At 42.5% G+C, this 20,503-nt stretch overlaps 1 protein-coding gene across 1 annotated transcript in view; it reads right to left on the minus strand.

The window, feature by feature from the left end:
- The window catches only part of Tmtc1 (transmembrane O-mannosyltransferase targeting cadherins 1), a 223,706-nt gene that overhangs the window by 180,713 nt on the left and 22,490 nt on the right, over nucleotides 1-20,503 (minus strand). The window contains exons 3-5 of the mRNA XM_059256410.1: nucleotides 16,011-16,084; nucleotides 12,245-12,421; nucleotides 10,599-10,802 (exon numbers count right to left, since the gene is read on the minus strand). Of these exons, the coding sequence (XP_059112393.1) occupies nucleotides 10,599-10,802; nucleotides 12,245-12,421; nucleotides 16,011-16,084 (455 nt within the window). The remainder of the gene's footprint in view (nucleotides 1-10,598; nucleotides 10,803-12,244; nucleotides 12,422-16,010; nucleotides 16,085-20,503) is intronic.

The raw sequence follows: 20,503 nt of genomic DNA on the forward strand, positions 1-20,503 counted from the left end.
AAAGCTCCCAGCTGTCATTGGACATTGGTGCATTAACTCTACCACTGTGAAAAACCCAGTCAATACTGGAACACAGAGCTCCTGATCAATCAGGTCAGAAAAAGACACCCGCTCACTTCTCTGCCACTTAGAAAAGTAATTATCTGTTCCAGTATGAAATACAACAGCTGCCCAGGCACAATGACCATAAAAAGAAATCGGGTTTCAAGCAGAAACTGGGAATCAAAATTATAAGTTAAGTATACTTAATGAATGACAGGAAGGGGTTAGCAGCCCATTGGGTTCTAGTGACCGTGCTCTTTGGGAGATAGTCGTGAATTGAGAGGGTTTAACTCAATGAGCAGGTGGAGATAAATGATACTCTGTCCCTGTTATAGTTTCTATTGCTGTGATCAACAGTCTGACAAAAAAGCAACACAGAGAAAGGAAGGGACTATTGGGCTTACAATCCCAGTCCATCACTGAAGGGAAGTCAGGGCAGGGACTAGAAGCAGCTACATCCACAGTCAAAAACAGTGGGAAATGAACACACCCATGCTGCCTGCGAACTGACTGCATCTAGCTTTCTCCTGTCTGATATAGTTTAGAACTCCTTGCCTAGGGAATGGTGCCACCCACAGTGAGCTGTGTCTTCCTACATCAATTAATAATCAATACAAGCCCCTACAGACATGCCCAGAGGCCAATTTGATCTAGGCAGTTCCTCAATGAAGGCTCTTTTCTCAGGTGATTCTAGGTTGTGACAAGGTAACTTTTAAAACTAACCACTGTAGTCTCTTACTGAAGGCCAAGAAAAAATTGCTCTCCAAGGGTCTTGTCAACTTCTCTTAAATATGAACATTCCACAAAAAAAAAAAAATACAAAACTCTAAGAACAAGTGAACCCATATTTACAGACTAGGGCAAGAGAATCACTTCAATTTTGATGCCAGCCTAGGCTACATCGTGAGTTTAAGGCTAGCCTTAGCTATACAGTAAGGCCCTATCTCAACAAACAAAAGAGGCTTTTATGCAAATAGAATACATGTATCCATTTGGCACAACCTTAAAAGAAAATATGAAGCTTTCACAGCTACACAAAATCCAGTCATGGTTTAAAGAAGTCTAGAACTATCATTAAGACATTCTGAAAACTAAAAGGCTGTACTGAGGCTGTCCCGGAGAGAAATCTAATTCAGACAAGCCCACACAACATGCTGCTCAGCCTAAGCAGGGTCAAGGTGCCCGAGTGCCACTCCAGCAGATCTCCACTGCCTCAGTCCTGAACTGCCTACGCTGTGCTTTCAGCCTGGAGGGACCATGCCACCTTCCAGCTCACTTGTCTCATCATAACAGACTCAGCCAGACTTCCCAAGTTGCCAAGGTGACTTCTTTGGTGTACTCTCTCATTCTATCCTTGTGTTTCCCACCCACAGGGAAACAATCCCTTTATTTGCATGATTTTCTACCTCCATGGAAGCTAGTCCAGGCTGGGCCAACTACTTTCTTTACTGGAAAGAGTAATCACAGCTCATATTCTATATAAAATTGAACTGAGAGGGGATATATAAAGACAGAATGAGTGTAGAATGCAATACTCAAATAATCAATAAACAATAATCAGTCTTTAAAAGGAGGGAGGGCTGGCCAGACTGTTCAGGGAGTAAGGGAGCTTGCTGCCAAGCTTGATAAGAGTCTGATCTCCAGAAGCCACATGGTGGAAAAAGAGAACAGTCTTCCACAAGCTGTAGTCTGACCTCACATGAGTGAGTGCTGTGGTGTGCACCCCACATGCATACACACAAAATAAAAGATACACAAATGCACTAAAAGGCTGAAAAGTAAAACTATATTGTAGCTAGAGTTTTCCTGCCTGGCCCACAGTCAGGACAAATCTCTCTCACCTGCCAGTCCCACAGCCGCTCAAACCCAACCAAGTAAACACAGAGACTTATATTGGTTACAAACTGTATGGCCATGGCAGGCTTCTTGCTAACTGTTCTTACAGCTTAAATTAATTCATTTCCATTAATCTATACCTTGCCACATGGCTCGTGGCTTACCGGCATCTTCACATGCTGTTTGTCATCGTGGCGGCTGGCAGTGTCTCTGACTCAGCCTTCCACTTCCCAGCTTTATTCTCCTCCTTGTCCCGCCTACACTTCCTGCCTAGCCAATGGCCAATCAGTGTTTTATTTATTGACTAATTAGCAACACATTTGCCATACAGAACATCCCACAGCACTATATATTTAAATAAATAATCAAATGAGATACCAGGAAGTTCCAGAAAGGCAAAAGCAAATAAGTATGTGTCACTGTGTCCAGAAACCAGACTCTATAAAAATCCACATGAATCCTTTCTGTAAATGATTCTTAAGATATGTATGCTGTGAGTGTATAATAAATGTGAATTATTCCAATGAATCAGTGATCTGACCAATGCTTTAAGGACAACTAGGAGGACTGGAGGCAGTGTATTTAATCTTTAGAAGTTAATCTTTTTAATGTTGACATTTTCCATCAATACGTTTGACCTAAGTTTCAGAGACTCAGGCAGTATACGGGTCTAGAATAGAAAAGGAAAGGAGGGGGGAAATGACAAAGTGAACACAGCAGAAAGACTTCCTCATGTCTGCTCCGCGCTCCCGAGAGCCACTGTGGGACTCATTTCTGGATCAGCCTCCAGCTTCAGTTCCCAATATCACAATGCCCAGAGGGTGGTAATTAAAAAGCAGAGGAAAAGTGACCCCAAAGCCTCAGGAGAGATCCAGGAAAGCAGATCTGAGAGGAAACGCCAAACCATACAGCCCAGCCCAGCCCATCCACCCTGTATCTTTTCAATGGTAAGAAAAAATCAAGGTAGAACACAGAACACATGTGGTAGACAGAGCTGACTCCCACAGCTGTCCTCCACCCCACACATGTGGACTGTGGTGCACACACATGCACAAATATCTAAGTGAATGAAAAACAAGTGTGAAACCAGGTGTGGTGTCTCACACTTGTGACGACACCACTCAGGTGTTGCTGGCAAAAAGACTGAGTTTGAAGCCAACCTAGTCTACATAGTGAGATGCTGCCTCAAAAAAAGTAAATAAATAAAGGGGTTGGAGGGAAGAAAGGGAAGAGAAGGGGGAGTGAGGAAGAGAAAAGGAAAGAATACAAGAAAGGGAGGGAAAGAGAGGATAGAGGGGGAAGGAGAGAGGAAGAAGGAAGGAAGGAAGGAAGGAAGGAAGGAAGGAAGGAAGGAAGGAAGGAAGGAAGGAAGGAAGGAAGGAAGGAAGGAGAGAGAGAAGGAAGAGATCAGACCAAGATCCAGAGAGGTCAGCAACTGACCCAAGAGACAGGCTGCACATTGGAAGCTGGGGGAAGCACACACAACCTCTCCTTTCTTTATCTGCAGCTCCAGGAAGATCTGGAAATAACTAATTCTTCCAAGAACAAAAGGCAAAACAAAACAAAATCCAAACACTCATCATGGTCCACATTGTTCCTGACTTTCATAAACAATTCCGGCAATGCAATAATGAGTGTTCGCATTTAAGACATTCTGTTCTGAGCTGCCCACTGTAATCACACTTAAATGCCTGGATACCAGCGTCTCATCAGTTTACCTGTCCTTCACAGCTGCAGAGAATGGAGGAGGCAGCTGACTGGGAAACCCCAGTCTCTCCTGGCTCTGTCCAAGCAAGACCATTTTTCCAATCAAAGGTTTTCATCATCACATATTGTAGATACGCATTCCTTTCCAAAGTTACATTCCATCACAAAGAGAACTCACTTGGAACCAAATACAAAGAATGAAAAAAAAATCTATTAAAAGATTAACTGTTGGTGACAACACAACATACCACTCAAGAACCAAAATACCAGTTATTGACTACAATATATCCAGGACATGCTGAACTCTAACACAAAGCACAGCATTAGTCCTCTCTTCCACAGAGCTCTGGCTGATTGTTTTAAATTTTTTTTAATTATGCTATATTAATTGCTTTTATCCCCTAAAAATCAATACTTAGATTTCTTTAAACACTTTAGCAATAGTTGTGCAGGCTAAATCATTAAAGGCAAATCCGGGCCTCTTGTGGAATCAGTAGCTTGGGGTGATTTCAAAATCAATATGCATCCCCAGCTTATAGAAAGAATACAGACTGTGGTTTGAGCAATATGAATAACATGAAAAATTTATAAATCCATACCATGAAGCACATTTTCCTAAGGTTATTAGGTCATCTATTTTAAAAACTCACATATCAAGTCTTCCTTACTGGATTTCCATTCTGATTTGTTTGTTAAAGCAACAATTTATTCAGTCATAACTCTAAATGCATCAGGATTTTTAATTAAACTGGACATCATAATGCCTGTGACCCCAGCACTCAGGAAACTGAGGTAAGAGGATTAGGAGTTCAAGGCTAGCTTTGGCTACATATTTTTTTTTTAAGTCAACAGTCTCAGAAGCTAAGAATAACAAGAATGTTTGAAGTTCTAAGGAGGACAGCTCGTATCAATTAATGAAATAGAATCACAGTCTACTCCCCTGTTAAACATGGACAACTTCCCACCACGACTATAGGAATGTTTGTCTTTCATGTTCTATTTCCTTCTAGCATATTGTAAGCTCATAAAAAGGAAGTTGCCAAACACTATAAATAAGTCAAGCCAATACTAAACAACTTCCCTTGTAAATACGGCAAAGAAAAAGTGATGGTTACAAACAAAAAAAAGGGTTCCAAACACTCTTTTCACACAAGTCTTGACATAAAATGACATGTATGTGATCTTCACACTTGTGAAAAATTACAATTAAGAGTTACTCTAAGCTCATTTCGTATTAACTCATTTGCTCCCCACCCTGACTCCAGAGGGCAAGCACCAGGGCTACAGTATTTTACACAGAGGTAAACAGAGTTGAAGGGATATGCAGCTACTCACACACCTGGCAGACCAGGCACTCTGAACCTCATGCACTGCTTTGAGAGTCCACTGTTTACCTCACAGGCTTTGGTAAGGATTACAGCTCAAAGTTGTGTCTAACACCTGTCACGTGGATGCTACCACCCACAAGTACTACCATAGTACCCATAATACTGATAATGATGAAATCATGATCTCATCGATTACTCTCCCTTATAAGAGAATTTTCAATCCATTTGCATTTCCATAATTCTGTTTTTACTTCCATTAGAAAAACTAACTTCAACACGTTTCATGAATTTTTGTTCCTTTCAAGCTGTGTGTTGTTTTAAGATTTGGCCACATTGATGGCATCTGCAATACATGGTATCTGATCAAAACCCATGCAAGCCAACTGTGAAAGCAACAAGCTGAAAATCCCAAAGAAATGTCTGAAACCACAATAACTTATGACCTGGCACAGAATAATATCTCATGAAAGAACATTTATACATCCCCTGAGCGTTCATATTGTTACAATGAACTAATACTGCTTCATATTATAATCATGCCATGGGCTACACTGCAAAAGAGAAAGAAGGAAAAAAAATCAGCCAAATGACAAAGGAATTGACTAAAAGAGCAAATAGCAGCAAATTGCCAGCAACACCCTACGATCTCTCTCTAAGCTCAGCAGAAGAAGAGAGAGCTGGTTGGTGGCCTTGAAGTCACAGCTGCCACACTTTGAACCATAGAAGCCAGACGCTGGATATTCCAGATGGTGTCTGTTGGGCTGCTAGAAAAGCAGACAACCTGAGACCTCTTCCAAGAACCCGTTGTGATGGTGACGGGAGTGAGTGCCAACCAGAAATGCCTGCACCCGGGTGGCTCTCTCCTTCAACATATGTCCCTGTGTCTCCACTTGGAATCAGATGCCTAGCTTGATGGCTCTATGCTGAGAAGGGAAGGAACTGATAGCCTATGACTGCCATTCAGAGGGGACACAGAAAAGCAGCAGCCAATCGGGGTACAGCAGCATGAAGTCAGGACTGTCCAAAAGCACCAATGGCTCCCATAAATTAAAGGAGTGCTGCCTCCTGAGTGTGTGGTATGTGGGAGGCGCTTTCTGTGCTGAGCCTCATAAAGCCAGCCAAGGGTCTGTTGAAGCTGTCCAGTGCTGCACTGAGCTCAGCCCAGATGGAACAGGAAGTCAACCAGCTCTGGGGGAATGTGCCCAGGCACTGGCTACTGCATCACACGCTGGGCCTACTTGCCATTCCCACCCATTCTCAGTTCACAGACAGGGAAGAGTTAAGAGGAAAAAACACCTTGTGTTCTTCTCCATCTACAGAAGAAAATTATTTTTCTGTTAAATTCCATATTTGAAAGATATGACTTTAAAGTCACTAAGAACTTAAAATTTATACTGTCTGTGAACACACAGTTCATGTTAAATGAGCCTTGTGACCATAATACCATCGGGATATTTTTAAATAAGATTTTTAATTATTTTTAAAAATTATTTTATAGCAAATTTCTTGCTGGGTAGGCATGATGGTGCATGCCTCTAATCACAGCATACAGGAGACTAAGGCAGGAGTGCCTTAGTCCACCCAAGAAAATTAGAGACCACCATGCATATGAGGCCAAATAAAAGTCCTTTACTCAAACCGGTGATGCTGAGAACAGGCTCTTGACACAAAGAACTCTCAGCCCCAAAGCATTTTTACAACACATCATTTGCCAGCAAGGAAGGAGGAACCCTTTGGTCTGTTGAACATTTTACAAGCATCGTTTCTCAGAAGGGAGAAAGCTTATTTGTCTGTCATGAAGGATGTGGCTCTGGAGGGGAGGCGTATGTCAGAGTAACCTGACTTCTCCAAAGCTATTTCATGAGGATTTCAAGTTCAAAGACAGCCTGGGCTATGTCATGAGTCTCATGCCAGCCTTTGTTATATATGGAGAAACTATCACAAACAACAAAAACGTAAATAAAGACATAAATTTTTCAGCATTTCTTTACCATCACTCAATCAACCTTACCAACAAATCATGTCCTTCTCCATAAGAGGACAGATGCCTGCAATAATAACTCACTTTCCCCGCTCCAAACTAGAATTTATCACCTATCCTGAGGCCCAAGTACCAGAGTATAGGGGCCCAGAGAAGTCCAGGTTAATATACTACTCTAAGGAGAAATCAACAAGCCGTGAAGACACTTAGGGTCTACAGGACTAAGATCAGAAAAGGGTATTAGGTAATACTGAGCCCAAGTGATAGCCTCCTAGATATAAACAGATTTAAAGCTGTTCAATGGTAAATGAATTCAGGGTCAATGAGGTGGTATAACAGGTTTCGGCATGTGTTACCACACCTGACAACTTGAGTTCAATACACAAGATCCACATGGTGGAAGGACAGAACAGACTCCCACAAGTTTTCCTCTGGTCTCTATACCCAGTGGTGTGCACACCCCCAACACACATACAAATTAAATGAAATAAATATATATTTTAATATAAGTAATTTCAATTATGCATTGATTTGGTCACTGTCATTACTAATTCCATGTTCTCAGCATTAAAAATAATGTCTAGCACACACAAGAGGAGCAGGGTGCATCAGGATGAAAGAATGACTCCACTGGGTGTCAAGGAAAAGGGACATGTGCAGGGGATGTGTATAAGAAACCATTGTGTTCAGCGCCCATTGTGGCCACTGTGGCCTGTCTATGGAATTGACTGGGTATATACACACGAAGAACAAAGATGCGATTTCTTTTAGCACTCTCTGAGCTTCCTAACATGAAAGAGAAGGTATGCCTCTGTGCACACACGCAAGTGTGCGTGTGCATGCGTATGTGATGACTTTAAGACATGAGAGGTTTGTTGGCAACCAAAGCATTTCACATACAGTGGTTCAGTACATGGTTCTACTAGTGAACTGTGATCTGACTCCAGGGCGTGGGCCCTTGGCTCTCCATCTCCCCCATACCTTATTGCAATCAAATCACGTGAATCTATTAAATGGGTAACAGAATTTATTAAGATATAAATTGAGGAGATACACTCATGAATACAGAATGGAGTAGACAGCTGAAGTTGTGCTCTGATCTGACCGGGAGTAAATCCACCTCACAGGCAGGAGCAGAGAGAAGGGGCATGTGACCCATAAGAAATCACATACAAAGACAAGCCACCAAATCAACGCCTTGCTGTAGGCCTTTCTCCTGGGTTTGTATTTTTCTCTAAATTAGGAAACTTCTGAAAACAACACTTTAAATGACAATTCTTGATTCGACTTTTGTCAGCTTGAGATATATATCCTAGAAGTTAAACCAAAACAGAAAACTCCCATGCAATCTCCCTTCCTGCTGCACATGGCAGGCTCACCACTCAGACTGTACCCTTGCGTTCGGAGACCCACACAATCACGACACAGCATTCACAGTGCAGAACTGTGCTAAGCTCCTTTTGGGGCTGTGATAAAATATCTTGACCAAAAGCAGTGTGCGGGAAGAAACGGTTTATTTGGCTAACACTTCCAGAGATGAAAGCAGACCATTTGGGAACTCTGCTGAACACTGGCTCCCTCAGAGACTTATGCCACTTTTCTTATCCAGCTCAGGACCAGTGGTAAGGAATGGTCCCACTCACACTGGACTAGGTCCTCGTACATAATTAATAATTAAGACAATTCCCTGCACACATGCCTACAGGCTAAACTGATCTGAGCAATTGCTCAACTGAATCTTCCATCTTGGGTTGACTTTGGCTGTATCAAGTTGGCCGTTAAAGCTAGCAAGGACAAGAACTGACAGTAAGGATGCAGAGGTCTGCCACATAGCAGAGGAACATGGGCTTCCAGGCATCAATTTCCTTGTTCTTGATGTTCAGGACAGATGATCTTGGTCCTGATAGCCAATCTGGCATGGTGCTTTTAGGGTAACAGAGAGTAAGCAAAGGAGCTGTGGTTGAATGTCCTCTCTGCAGAGCCAGAGGTCTCAAGAGGCAGGATGCCATTGCCTTCTCGAACTCAGTGGCTTTACCCAAATCACATCTGACAAAAGTATGAGCAGAGTTTCCAAAACCAATTTTAATAATACATTTACACTCAAATACATGAAACATCACAGCCTTCCTTCCCCAGGAGGGAAAATGATCCTTCCATACAAGAAGGCTGACCAGGTAAGAATGTGGTCTACTTCTAGAACATGGTGTCCTGGATAGAAAAATAGTGTAATCTACAGAAGCATGTTACCTAACTCTCACCCAGTTCTCACGTGTGGACCCAAGGACGACTGCAGGAATCATTCCAAACCCAGAGCAGTGACAAAGGAGCCAGGATCACACAAGCTGGTCCAAGTGGGAACCTCCACTCTGGCACTAAGTGCGCACCGGGATCCTGCACTCACAGTCTCACAAGTGGTAGAGCTCTGATCTAGTGACCCAGCCCAGTCCAGCCTCCTACACATGCTGCCTTTGAGCATGGGCACAGACACTGTGATAGACATGAAGTAGCAGTAGGATGTGCAAGTCTCTCCCCTACCCAGTGAACAGTAGGTAGGCAACAGATAACAAGTTTGTTTCAGCTTCACAGTGAACCTGCTCCCTTGGTGTTCAGGAGCTAACAGTGGATTGGAATAGCAGTTGACTAATTGTTTAGGAATCTTGCAAGCCAGTTATTAAAGTCAGCCATCATTAAATATCAACTTAGATAAGCTTAAATAAACTACACCAAAAGAAGTATTAAGTATCAATTCTAGGCATTTCCTAGTTGGACTACACAGTGCACTTGGCTCTTGAGATGCTGAGTGTCTATGTCATCTGTCTGGTGGAAACTGCAGAGTGGCAGGCACCAATGACTCCACAGCCAGTGATGTCATACCACAGCTTAGCACAGTTTAGCATCAGCTGTGGTGGGAACATTTACATGGAAATGAGCAGACATAAATCAGGTACCCTCTTTGGAGAGTCAGTTATTAGACAGAGAATAGGAGCACGCCACCCATGTGGGTTTTCATCTGTATGCTTTCTACTCTGCTGTCTTTCATCTCTCTGTATAGTTCATCTGCACACATATGGGCCTGCACCCTACACATGAAATTTAAAATAAAAATGCAAACAAAAGCCTAACATTCTTCTATTTAACATCTTTTCTTCCCATTGTGTCATTGCTAGTTCTATCGAATTTTTTTTCTTATGGTTGATCCCAATCCATTCTTATGGCTCACTTTTTTTTAATCTCACAAACACTTAAATAACTATTAGCCAAAGACTGCATTAAGAACTTAGGATCGGGCTGGAGAGATGGCTCAGAGGTTAAGAGCACTGACTGCTCTTCCAGAGGTCCTGAGTTCAATTCCCGGCAACCACATGGTGGCTCACAACCATCTGTAATGAGATCTGGTGCCCTCTTCTGGTCATACATGCTGTATACAAAATAAATAAATAAATCTTAAAAAAAAAAAAAAAGAACTTAGGATCAACTGCCAACAACACAGAGAAAGTTTCCACCCTCAAGGTGTTCACAGTCACTCCAGACTAACTTCCCAGCCCACCATGAAAGTCCCTACCCCACAGCCAAGACCCCTGGGGGAAGGAGGCTGTCCCAAAGAGCTTACTCAGTACCTTAGCTCTGCAGACACCCTGGCCTGCATCACTGGGCAATTACAACACAAGAAAGGAATACAGTGGAGAACCCAGCCCAGTACCTACCTCACTAGGGACCACACTGCTCCTGGGGACACAGGGAACCCTCTGCTCTTGGGCTCCGGTGGCAGTGGTGAATGGCAGCCTCCCCAAGAATCTTTGTGTGAGAAGCGCTGCTTTCTGCTGTCACGGTGGGGGTGGGCATGCTGAGAGGAGGGTTGGGGATTCCCTGGCTGCTGTGAGCTGTGCTGACAGATCACCCCATTGCTCCTAATAGTTCACAGAATTGAGGAAAAAAACAATCAGACAAAATGACAAGACTTGTAACAAAGCAGCAGCCACCCCTTGCTTCCCTAGCTGAGATTCCTAGAAGGATGTGCTTTTCAAGTCTCCAAGCACCCCGTGTCTGCTGTTTGCAGCTACCTACTTTCATAAGCATAACTGCATTTCAGTTTTCCTTTTTCAGTTTTATTTTTACTGGCACATATTCACTGTGTGTGCTGCTAGGTTTCGTGAGGATATTTGCATGTAAGTATATGATGCTCTTTAACATATTCCCTCATACCCTCTGACCTTCCTCTTCTCTCAGTTTACACCCCTTCATTCCCAAGACAGTCCCAAGGGAATCTTACATGCACACACACACATATATATATATATATATATATATATATATATATATATATATATATATACAGCTATATAACCCACAAATGAGAGGAAAATATGTGCTAATTGTCTTTCTGACTTAATTCACCATATATGATGACCTCCAGATATACCCATTTTCCTACAAATGATATAATTTCTTTCTTCTCTATGGCAGAATTCCATTGTATATAATTAACTTTATAGAGTCCTCTGTTGATAGACAACCTATGTCGATTCCATACCTAGCTGTTGTAACTAGTGCTGTACTAAAGATCCATGTGCATGTCTCTGTAGTATGCTGACTTACAGTCTTTCTGGTAAATATCCAGAAATTGTCATATGATAGATCTATCTTTGCTTGTTTGTTTGTTTGTTTTTATGTAACCTCCATACTGATTTCCACTGTGGCTGCGTTACTTTGCAATCCCACCAGCAGTGTATAAGTATTCTCTTATCTCCACAATTTCATCAGCATTTGCCATTTGCTGTTTTCTTAATGACTACATGTAAAACTATAAGAACTATGGGTTTGATTAGGGAAGAAAATTCTACATGCTTGAACTCCGGATATTCCCCAGTCACTCTGAGCATCACAATCCACACATAAAACAAATGAACTTTTTCAGTTTTAAGAGGAAGATGGGGTACTCAATAAGCTTTCTATTAAACTGGAAAATGACATGACCTGTGAGTGAGTACACATGAATACCCAAGACTGGTTCCCACCAACCTCTTAAGGCTCTTAGGTTACGCAACTAGAGCAAGCAGATAGGAGCTCACTCATGAGTAACAGCCATCAGAACCTGGGTACTCAAAACAAGCTGCTAATACTTGCCATTCATAATATGATTTTCTTTGTGAATCAGGATTCCCTCAGCAGGACACAAGCAAAACAAACCAGGGGTGCAGACTGGCATTTAATACAGCTTCTTTGAATTCCAGAATGGCAGTCTTAGAAACCATGAGTCAGAAAAAAACTCTTCCTCCTTCAAGTTACAGTTGTCAGGTTTATCATAACAAGAAAAGTCACTAATACGACACTGAGGTTGGAAATCACTTACGACTTGTCCTGCTGGTGGGAGGGGGAGAAGAGGTCATACACCAAACACACTCCAAACACAGTGACGCCAGTCTCCTTCACCAGCATGGCACAGGTCCCCAGAAACAAGCTGAGCAGCAGGAAGAAGGGAGAAGCCGTGGCGGGGAAGCACTGCCCTGCACAGTCCTGATCCAGACTCCTGCAAAGCAAGGCGGGCATTTCCTTGTGAACACAGGGGTTGCTACGACATAGTACCTTTAGAGATGTATCTAGTGTAGAACAAGGCGGAGAGCAAAGGTTCCCCCACGAGCATTTGCCATCAACATTGAAAACTGTGAAGATGGTGGGGCTGGAGAGTTGGCTCGGTGACTAAGAGCTCTTGCTGCTCTGCCAAAGGAAGGGAGTTTAATTCCCAGAACCCTCATCAGGCAGCTCAGAAGCCCCTGTAACTGCAGCTCCAGGAGATCCTATGCCTTCTTTGGGCCTCCTCAGGAACACACACACACACACACACACACACACACACACACACACACACTTTTTTTTAAAAAAATCTTTAAAAATTTTGTTGAAATGGAAAAAAGTCCAAAAAATATCAACTTAAAACTAAATTACAGTATGCAAATTATGATGCAATATGGTTTATAATGAATGAACACTAAAAAGACATTTAAGACACTAACATAAGGATAGATTTAGTAGATAGAAAGATGTTTAAGTGAATATGTTTCAAGCAAATAACACACATTACTAACAAATACGCATGAACTAAGAAGCCAAATTCCCTGGTATAAACCACAGACGTACAGTTAGCAAACAGGACACCATTCCTCAGAAATGGAAGAATTAGCATGGTATCAGGGAATGGATAAGTGACAGATGTCAAGTGCTCATCACCATGATTAGATCAAAGTGTTTTTACACACATATATGCACAAAACAGGAGAGATATATGTAAATAGCATTTCTCTTGATGATGGAACAATAAGTTTTAAGCATTTTTCTTTTCTCTTGACTACTCTATCTGAATTTACTTTCAATATACATATAATGAGTAATTTTTAAAATTAATTATTTGTATATATGTGTGTGCCTGTGTGTGGTTTTGCATACATGTGAATGCAGTTGCCTATGGAGGCCACAAGAGGCCATCAGATCCCCTGAAGCAGGAGTTACAGGCAGTTGGGAGCCACCCAGTATGGGTGTTGGGAACCACTTAGGTCCTCTGACAGAGAAGGGTATGCTCTTAACTACTGAACCATCTCCGAAGTCCTGTAATCTTTATTTTTGATCATAATTTCATATACGAATTTTCAAAATGTTTTCAATGTTATTTTCCAAATTATAAATGGAACTAGTCCTAGGAAACATGGCTATTTCCTCATATAGGTGCACAGTCACCAGCTCACTCTCCCTTGAAGGGAGTGCCCATACTCTGTCTGTATTGTGACAGCTCCTCCTATGTATTACATCTTGGAAGAATTAGATAAAATTACATGCAAAATTAATGGTAAATATACATTTTTCCATGGGGTTGGTCCAGAACTTAAAGTCCCAAAGGTAAGCAGGGCACACACAATCAATCACCTGTGATGATCTGGCTCACACCCACACAGATAGGGGCACACACAATCAATCACCTGTGATGATCTGGCTCACACCCACACAGATAGGGGCACACACAATCAATCACCTGTGATGATCTAGCTCACACCCACACAGATAGGGGCACACTGAAAAGCTCATCATGTTCTTAGATACATCAACCAAACAGAAAATTTTAAATTAAATCAATAGATTGATTCTGGTCCAACACCAGAGCAAAGAGAAAACACTAAATCTGACCTTAAGTTTTAAGATGTCGTAACAATTAGGATGTTGCAGACAGTGTCAAAGCTCGGGCCTGGCGATGAACACTGTACTTGTCCAGCCCCACTCCCGTTAGCAACATCTCCTGGAGCTCCATGCATCTCACCCCAGATCCAAGGCCTCCGCTGGACTATACCAGCATCCTCTGCCATATGGTATTTCCCTGCCAGATGATTCTTTGTCGTGAGGTCTGTCTTATGTACTGCAGGGCGTCTGTCCAGGGCCATTTTGACGCTCTATCTACTAGATGCCAGTAGCACTTCTCCAGTGTGACAACCGAGATGACTGATATCACAAGGGCTCAGGCCTAATGAGTGCTTTCATACATCAATGGAATCAAAGTCTGAATAGAGTACTGGAAGATGGAAGACCTGAGGGAGGTGGGGCTTGCTTGGAGGAAGCGGGCACTGAGAGTGTGTCCTTAGAGGAGGCTATCTCATGCACCAGACCTGTTATTGCTTCCCTCTATATCCTGTCTGCCATGAGGTTAAGTATTCACTGCCACATGCTCTTGCATTCTGTCTGGATACATGGGGCCAAGACCCCTCTCCCTTTCACGTACAATGGCAAGAAGCACGGCCTCCTTCGGGCCATATAACCCAAGGTCATGGGTGGAGCAAATATCACAACAAATGATTCTGTCTGGATACATGGGCCAACCAACCATGACTAAAACTTTGAGCCAAAATAAATAATTCTTCCTTTAGGCTGTTCTCTTGGATATTTGGGCCACAGGTATGCAAAAGCAGCTACTATACTCAAGGAAGAAGGGAAATGGTTGATAATTCAATACCCCTGATTTAGAACAATGTTCTTAAAAGTCAGTCACTGGGCTTTGTAAGTTACAGGTCATCAAATTGATCCAACAGCCAAGTTTACAAATCCCCAGCCAGCATCCATCTCTCCATGAAGTCGGCTGATAGAGTTGACTTGGCATCTTTAGGAAGATACCCTGAGCTCTCTATTCCAACTCATATCTTCCTAACTCATTCTTCTCTGCATGTGGTATGTCACAAGTCAATTAAAAATGCCTTCACTTTGGGGATAAAGGCACAATGTCATAGAAAGAGGTTTCCTGTATTTTGACAAAAGGATTCTAAAGTACAAAACTATAGTTAAGAATCAATACTTTCTAGTCAACCTTGTTATGTAACTGTGAATGGCTGCTGTAAGAATAATAGAAAAAGGTAAAACAGGGACAAAATGAGGATAAATTAAACAAATCAAAGGCAAGTAAAATGGAGCACTGCAAACATGACTCTCCATCTATTTTTGTTCACAGCTAAAGTTCCATTTTCAGCCAGGATCAACAAGCAAAAGAATCAAGCTCTTAGATTCCCGGCACAGGGATGGTAGTCTTTTAACGCTGATGTGAGGGATGGGAAATGGCTCAGTGCATAAAGTGCCTGCTGCATAAGCAGGAGACCTGAGTTCAATCCCTAGCATGCATTAAATGGGGAAAAAAATGTAGACACCACGTCTGTAATCCCAGCTCTGGGGGAGTGGAGACAGGCAGATTCCCGACAGGTTCCATGGGAGGCCCAGCCTCAAAAGATACACTGGACAACAATCAAAGAAAACAACCAACATTGGCTTCTTGTCTCCATGAGAACATGTACATGCATGTGTAAGCACTACACACACACACACACACACACACACACACACACACACACACAGAGAGAGAGAGAGAGAGAGAGAGAGAGAGAGAGAGAGAGAGAGAGAGAGAGAGAGAATATTAAATACTTCAGAATGGGGCTGGAAGACAACAGGTCAGCAGTGGATAAAAAGAGGGTTTCTCTTCCCAGCACCCACTGAGCATGTTACAGCCCACAGCCTCTCTCTGGTCAAGCAGGAGTTTAGTGTATATGTGGTAGTATGTGACAAAACCACAGAAGGGTTTGTTTATCCTCACTCACCTGTGGTAGGAAAGAAAGGCAAGCAGGAACAGGAGACATGCTAACACATCAGCTCTGCCCACGATGCCAGCCACCTAGAAGGTACAACACAATGAAAAATGTAAAACTTGGAAAACGATTGTCACGGTATCTTGTGGAAGGGCATCTGATTGTAGACATATGAATAGCACAACAGAAAGCATGCTCTTTACAGATGGCAGCCTATGGCCAAACCCTCTGATCACCTCTGATGTTACAGATGCTTCACGGTACACTGACAGAAGGAAACAAGAAGCAGAGGGACATAGTTTCCACACTTAACCTTATTTCTAAGTTCTCTTCCACAGAGGATCAATTCCCAGCATAAAAGTTTGTTCAGTTATTGACTTATTAAAACATACTTTAAGGGTTGTGGGCATAGCTCAGGGGTAGAGTGCTTGGCTAGACTGTACAATGCCCTGGGTTTGAGTCTCAATAAACTCTATCCTCAAACATTGAGTGTCAGTCACTGTTCTCATCACTGGAGAGTGAGGTATGATGGGTCACTGAGTATTCACAGAGTGGAGGAAAAACAAAAGCAGAGAAATCAATATTTTTAACAATGAGGGGGACTCCTGATTGCTACAGAGTATGTTTGTGTGCGTGCATGCATGCGCACAGATGCATGTGTCTGTGGTTTCATAAGTCTGTCAATGCCCCATAACCCACTGCCCCACCTCAGACAAACACTGGCTCCCTAGAAAAGAGTCTTATTCTAGAGCTGAGGCTTAGGGAAACTCAAGAGCAACAAGAACCATTGTCTCATGTCAGAGTACAAAAGCACTCAGAAAATGTTAGTCAAAAGGAAAAAAAATCCAAAGAAAAGGGACTCCCGCTGAACAAACCTGAGAAAACTTGATTAAAACAAACAAGGAGCCTGATACATGATAAACCACTGAAGACAGAGAAATCCACATCCACACGGATGACACATGGGTGATAAAGGTCACAAGTGCATAAACACAAACAGCAAATAAATGAGTGAACAAGTGGGAACTCTGCTCCGCTAAAAAGCCAGTCAATGTGTGTGGATAGAACAGCCAAGCTGGAAAATAACCATTGGCTCCTGGAAGAGCAAAGGTTGGAGAGAGCAAGAAGCCAGAAATACCAATCGATCTGGGAGGGTAACTCAGCAGTGAAGCACTCTTATCCAGAGAACCCAAGGCCCAGGGTTAGATCCTCAGCACCATGAAAATGAACATAAACAAGAGAATAACCGATGGTAACTCTAACTCTGGGACATGAAAGTTATTTGAGATGCAAGGTATCTACATGACTTCAAAACATTTCCTCACCAACTTAATTTTCATAAAAATAAAAGAGTGAAGACACTATGGAGAGGATGTATTAAGGTGGCACACCACATCCGCCAGGAAATCAAAATGAAAATTATCTTCAAAGACACGATAAAAACACCATGCAGGCCTGTTCTAGCCAAGGATATACAACTAATCACATGCATGAGAAAAATCAGACAAATTCAAGGAGAGACACAATCCATAAGAAGGAGGATGTAAACATATTACTAAACATAAATACATACTTTAAATTATAGCATATTAATCTGCATTAAGAGCTGCATTACATTTGTGTTACATTGTATTTTTACTTATCATGACTCCTAATTATGTTACTACTTATAACTTATTATAATAGAAAATCATAAACTTATAGGTCTAGTGTACATATATGTGCATTATATACTGATAATGATATTAAATTTTATACACTTAAAGAATGTATTATTTATTTAGATATGATATATATTATTTTTATTTTCAAGGCATACATTTTAATATGCTGTGCCTCTAAGAAGTATTTGTGTTATGAATTATATAGTATATATTTATATAACATTTATAAGTTGCACTCAAATATATTAAAAACATTTTCTACTATATACATTTTAATATAAACTCCAAATCATATTGAAATTTATATAATATATGATAGAAAGACAGTGTTCAGGACTGAAAGAGATGAAACCATGAATAATTCTCTCCGTGTTAGGAAATACACAACTGAATTATTGATGTGTGGAGGAGCATGAATTATGCAGCCTTCTCTAACTGCTTCAGAAAACAAACAATATTTTTGTAGAGAGGGAGGAAGAGAGGAACGACAACACAGAGCCAGCAAAAGTTAAACTCAGTGAGCCTTGATCAAGACCACAGAGCAGTGTGAGCATTAAGTGCTGAGCATTAACTTGAAGTGCTGCTTGAGAAGCTGGATGGGCATGCAGGGGCGATGAGGGATGCTTTACAAGCCAACGTTATTGTGTCCGTAAGATGTGTGTGTGTGTACGCGTGCGTGCGTGCGTGCATGCGTACAAGCCAACATTATTGTGTCCGTAAGATGTGTGTGTGTGTACGCGTGCGTGCGTGCGTGTGTGCGTGCGTGCGTGTGTGTGTGTGTGTGTGTGTTTCTCTTTGTTTTTTAAGATACAAGATATAAAATTGTAAAGGAGAAACAGGGACATAGTTTTAAAAATATTTCTGTTCTAGTTCGCTTTCTATTGCTGTAACAAGGGACCCTGACCAAAAGAAACCTGAGGAGGGAAGGTTTGTTTCCCTTTACAGCAGACCTCAAGGAGGAATCTGGAGGCAGGAAGTGAAATAGCGGCCACGGGAAACGCTGCTTTCTGGCTTGCTCTCCATGACTTGTTTCTTACACCACCCAGGACCACTGACCAAGGATGTCACTGCACCCAGTGTGTGGGGCCCTTCCACGTCAATCATCTATCAAGAAAATGGCTTGCCTTCGGGCCAAACTTATGGGGGCATTTTGTTAACAGAGGCTCCCTCTTCTCAGATGACTCTAGCTTGAGTCAAGTTGACAAAAACTGAACAACACAATGTCTCAGGAAGAGCTGGGCCAGGAGCTGTTTACATGGGAGATGAGTACGTCTGATCTCTCGGGCACAGGAAACATTGTCACCCATGTCGGAGAAGACCCCAGGTCCATGTGCACTGTAGAACCAGCCAATGTGAAGAGAAAATAATGTTCAGGGAATCTGAACCACTAACATACTATGTTATGAGCACACTCTACAGTCACATGAGAGGCCATGGTGTGGGTGTGGAAGATCACCTGACTTCTGAAACCCAACTGAGACCCCAGTTTGTTATCTCATATGCTAACACCTGACTGCTGTTGCCAATGAGGTGACATGTGAAGATTTTGGAGAAAGTTTTGTGAAACTCTTATGTCCAACATAGCACTTCCTGTGTGGTTTATAGAAACTATCCTACACGATATCTTTATTTAGCTTTATTGGGTAGCTTAGTATGTCTATAAGTTAAAAATCTAAAATCAGAGCAGGTCACATGCTGGGAAAATTTCAAATCCTTCCTATACCATGAGAAACCTGGACACAGACCAAGAACCGCAAGGGCACAGAGCGAAAGCTGTGACCCTGGCATGGCTGCCTGGACCACACACGGTCTTCATTAACTGGCTGATCTATAAGGAGCTTGAGAGCCTTATTGGAGAAGGTGTGTGACTCTGAGGAGGTAGGCAGTGTGCACAAAGGTATAAGAGTTCAGATTCAGGCTGAGCAAGGACTGTGCACGTCCCATTGAGGCTCAGATGGGCTCAGTGGCGACTGCTGTCTTGGAACATTTAACTCAGCATACACTCAAGAAGGTTAAGAAGACAGCCCACCCAGCCTGCCATGAAGTCCTGGAGCAAAGCCTAAAAGGATACTCATCCCAGACAGATGATGTGGCCAACAGCAAGACTTGCAAGCGGATTCTGAGTATAGCAAGGTGGAGTACAGAAGACACACACTACACAAGCAGGACCCGAACTTGCAAAGTATCTTGAAGCCCTGCTCCTCACTCTGAGCCAATCTGGAAAGAGCAGAAGACTATACCAGTTGAATACACCAAGACATAAAGAATATACTAACTGGGTATGCTGACTCCTGCCTGTCATCCCTGCACTGGAAGGCTGAGACAGGAAGGTCACGAGTTCAAGACCGGCCTGAGCTACATAGTAAGACCTCACCTCAACAATATCATCATAATGTAGAATCAGTTCAGAGAGGGTGTGACAGTGTTAGTGCTGATGCTAACAGGCTCCTCAAGAGGCTAAACCACAATGTACATATTAAATGCCTACTCTCGTACCCCTGTTGAGCTTTTTCCTTTTTATTTCTGTTTTACGTTCAGACACAGGGCCATATCTATCACAACGAGCAATTGTTGCCAGAAAAGAAAAAGGTTCTGGCTACAGGATCTGGGAAGCATCACAGAAGGGCAGCTCTGCAATCCGAGAGTTAAAGAAGAGTCAAGGAGGATTTGGGGAGTTTAAGACCGGGGAACAGGACCTGCGGCTGGAAAAGGCACTCACACTCATTCCTCTTGGAGGGTAGGAGACCCTGAGGCGGCCGTTCTGGAAGGGGAGGCAGAAGTGACGGCGCATGGGCAGTCAATGGAGCGAACGCTGAGAACCACACGCAGCAGAGGTTAAGG

Source organism: Peromyscus eremicus, chromosome 3, assembly GCF_949786415.1.
Source record: "Peromyscus eremicus chromosome 3, PerEre_H2_v1, whole genome shotgun sequence".
Classification (NCBI taxonomy): Eukaryota; Metazoa; Chordata; class Mammalia; order Rodentia; family Cricetidae; genus Peromyscus; species Peromyscus eremicus.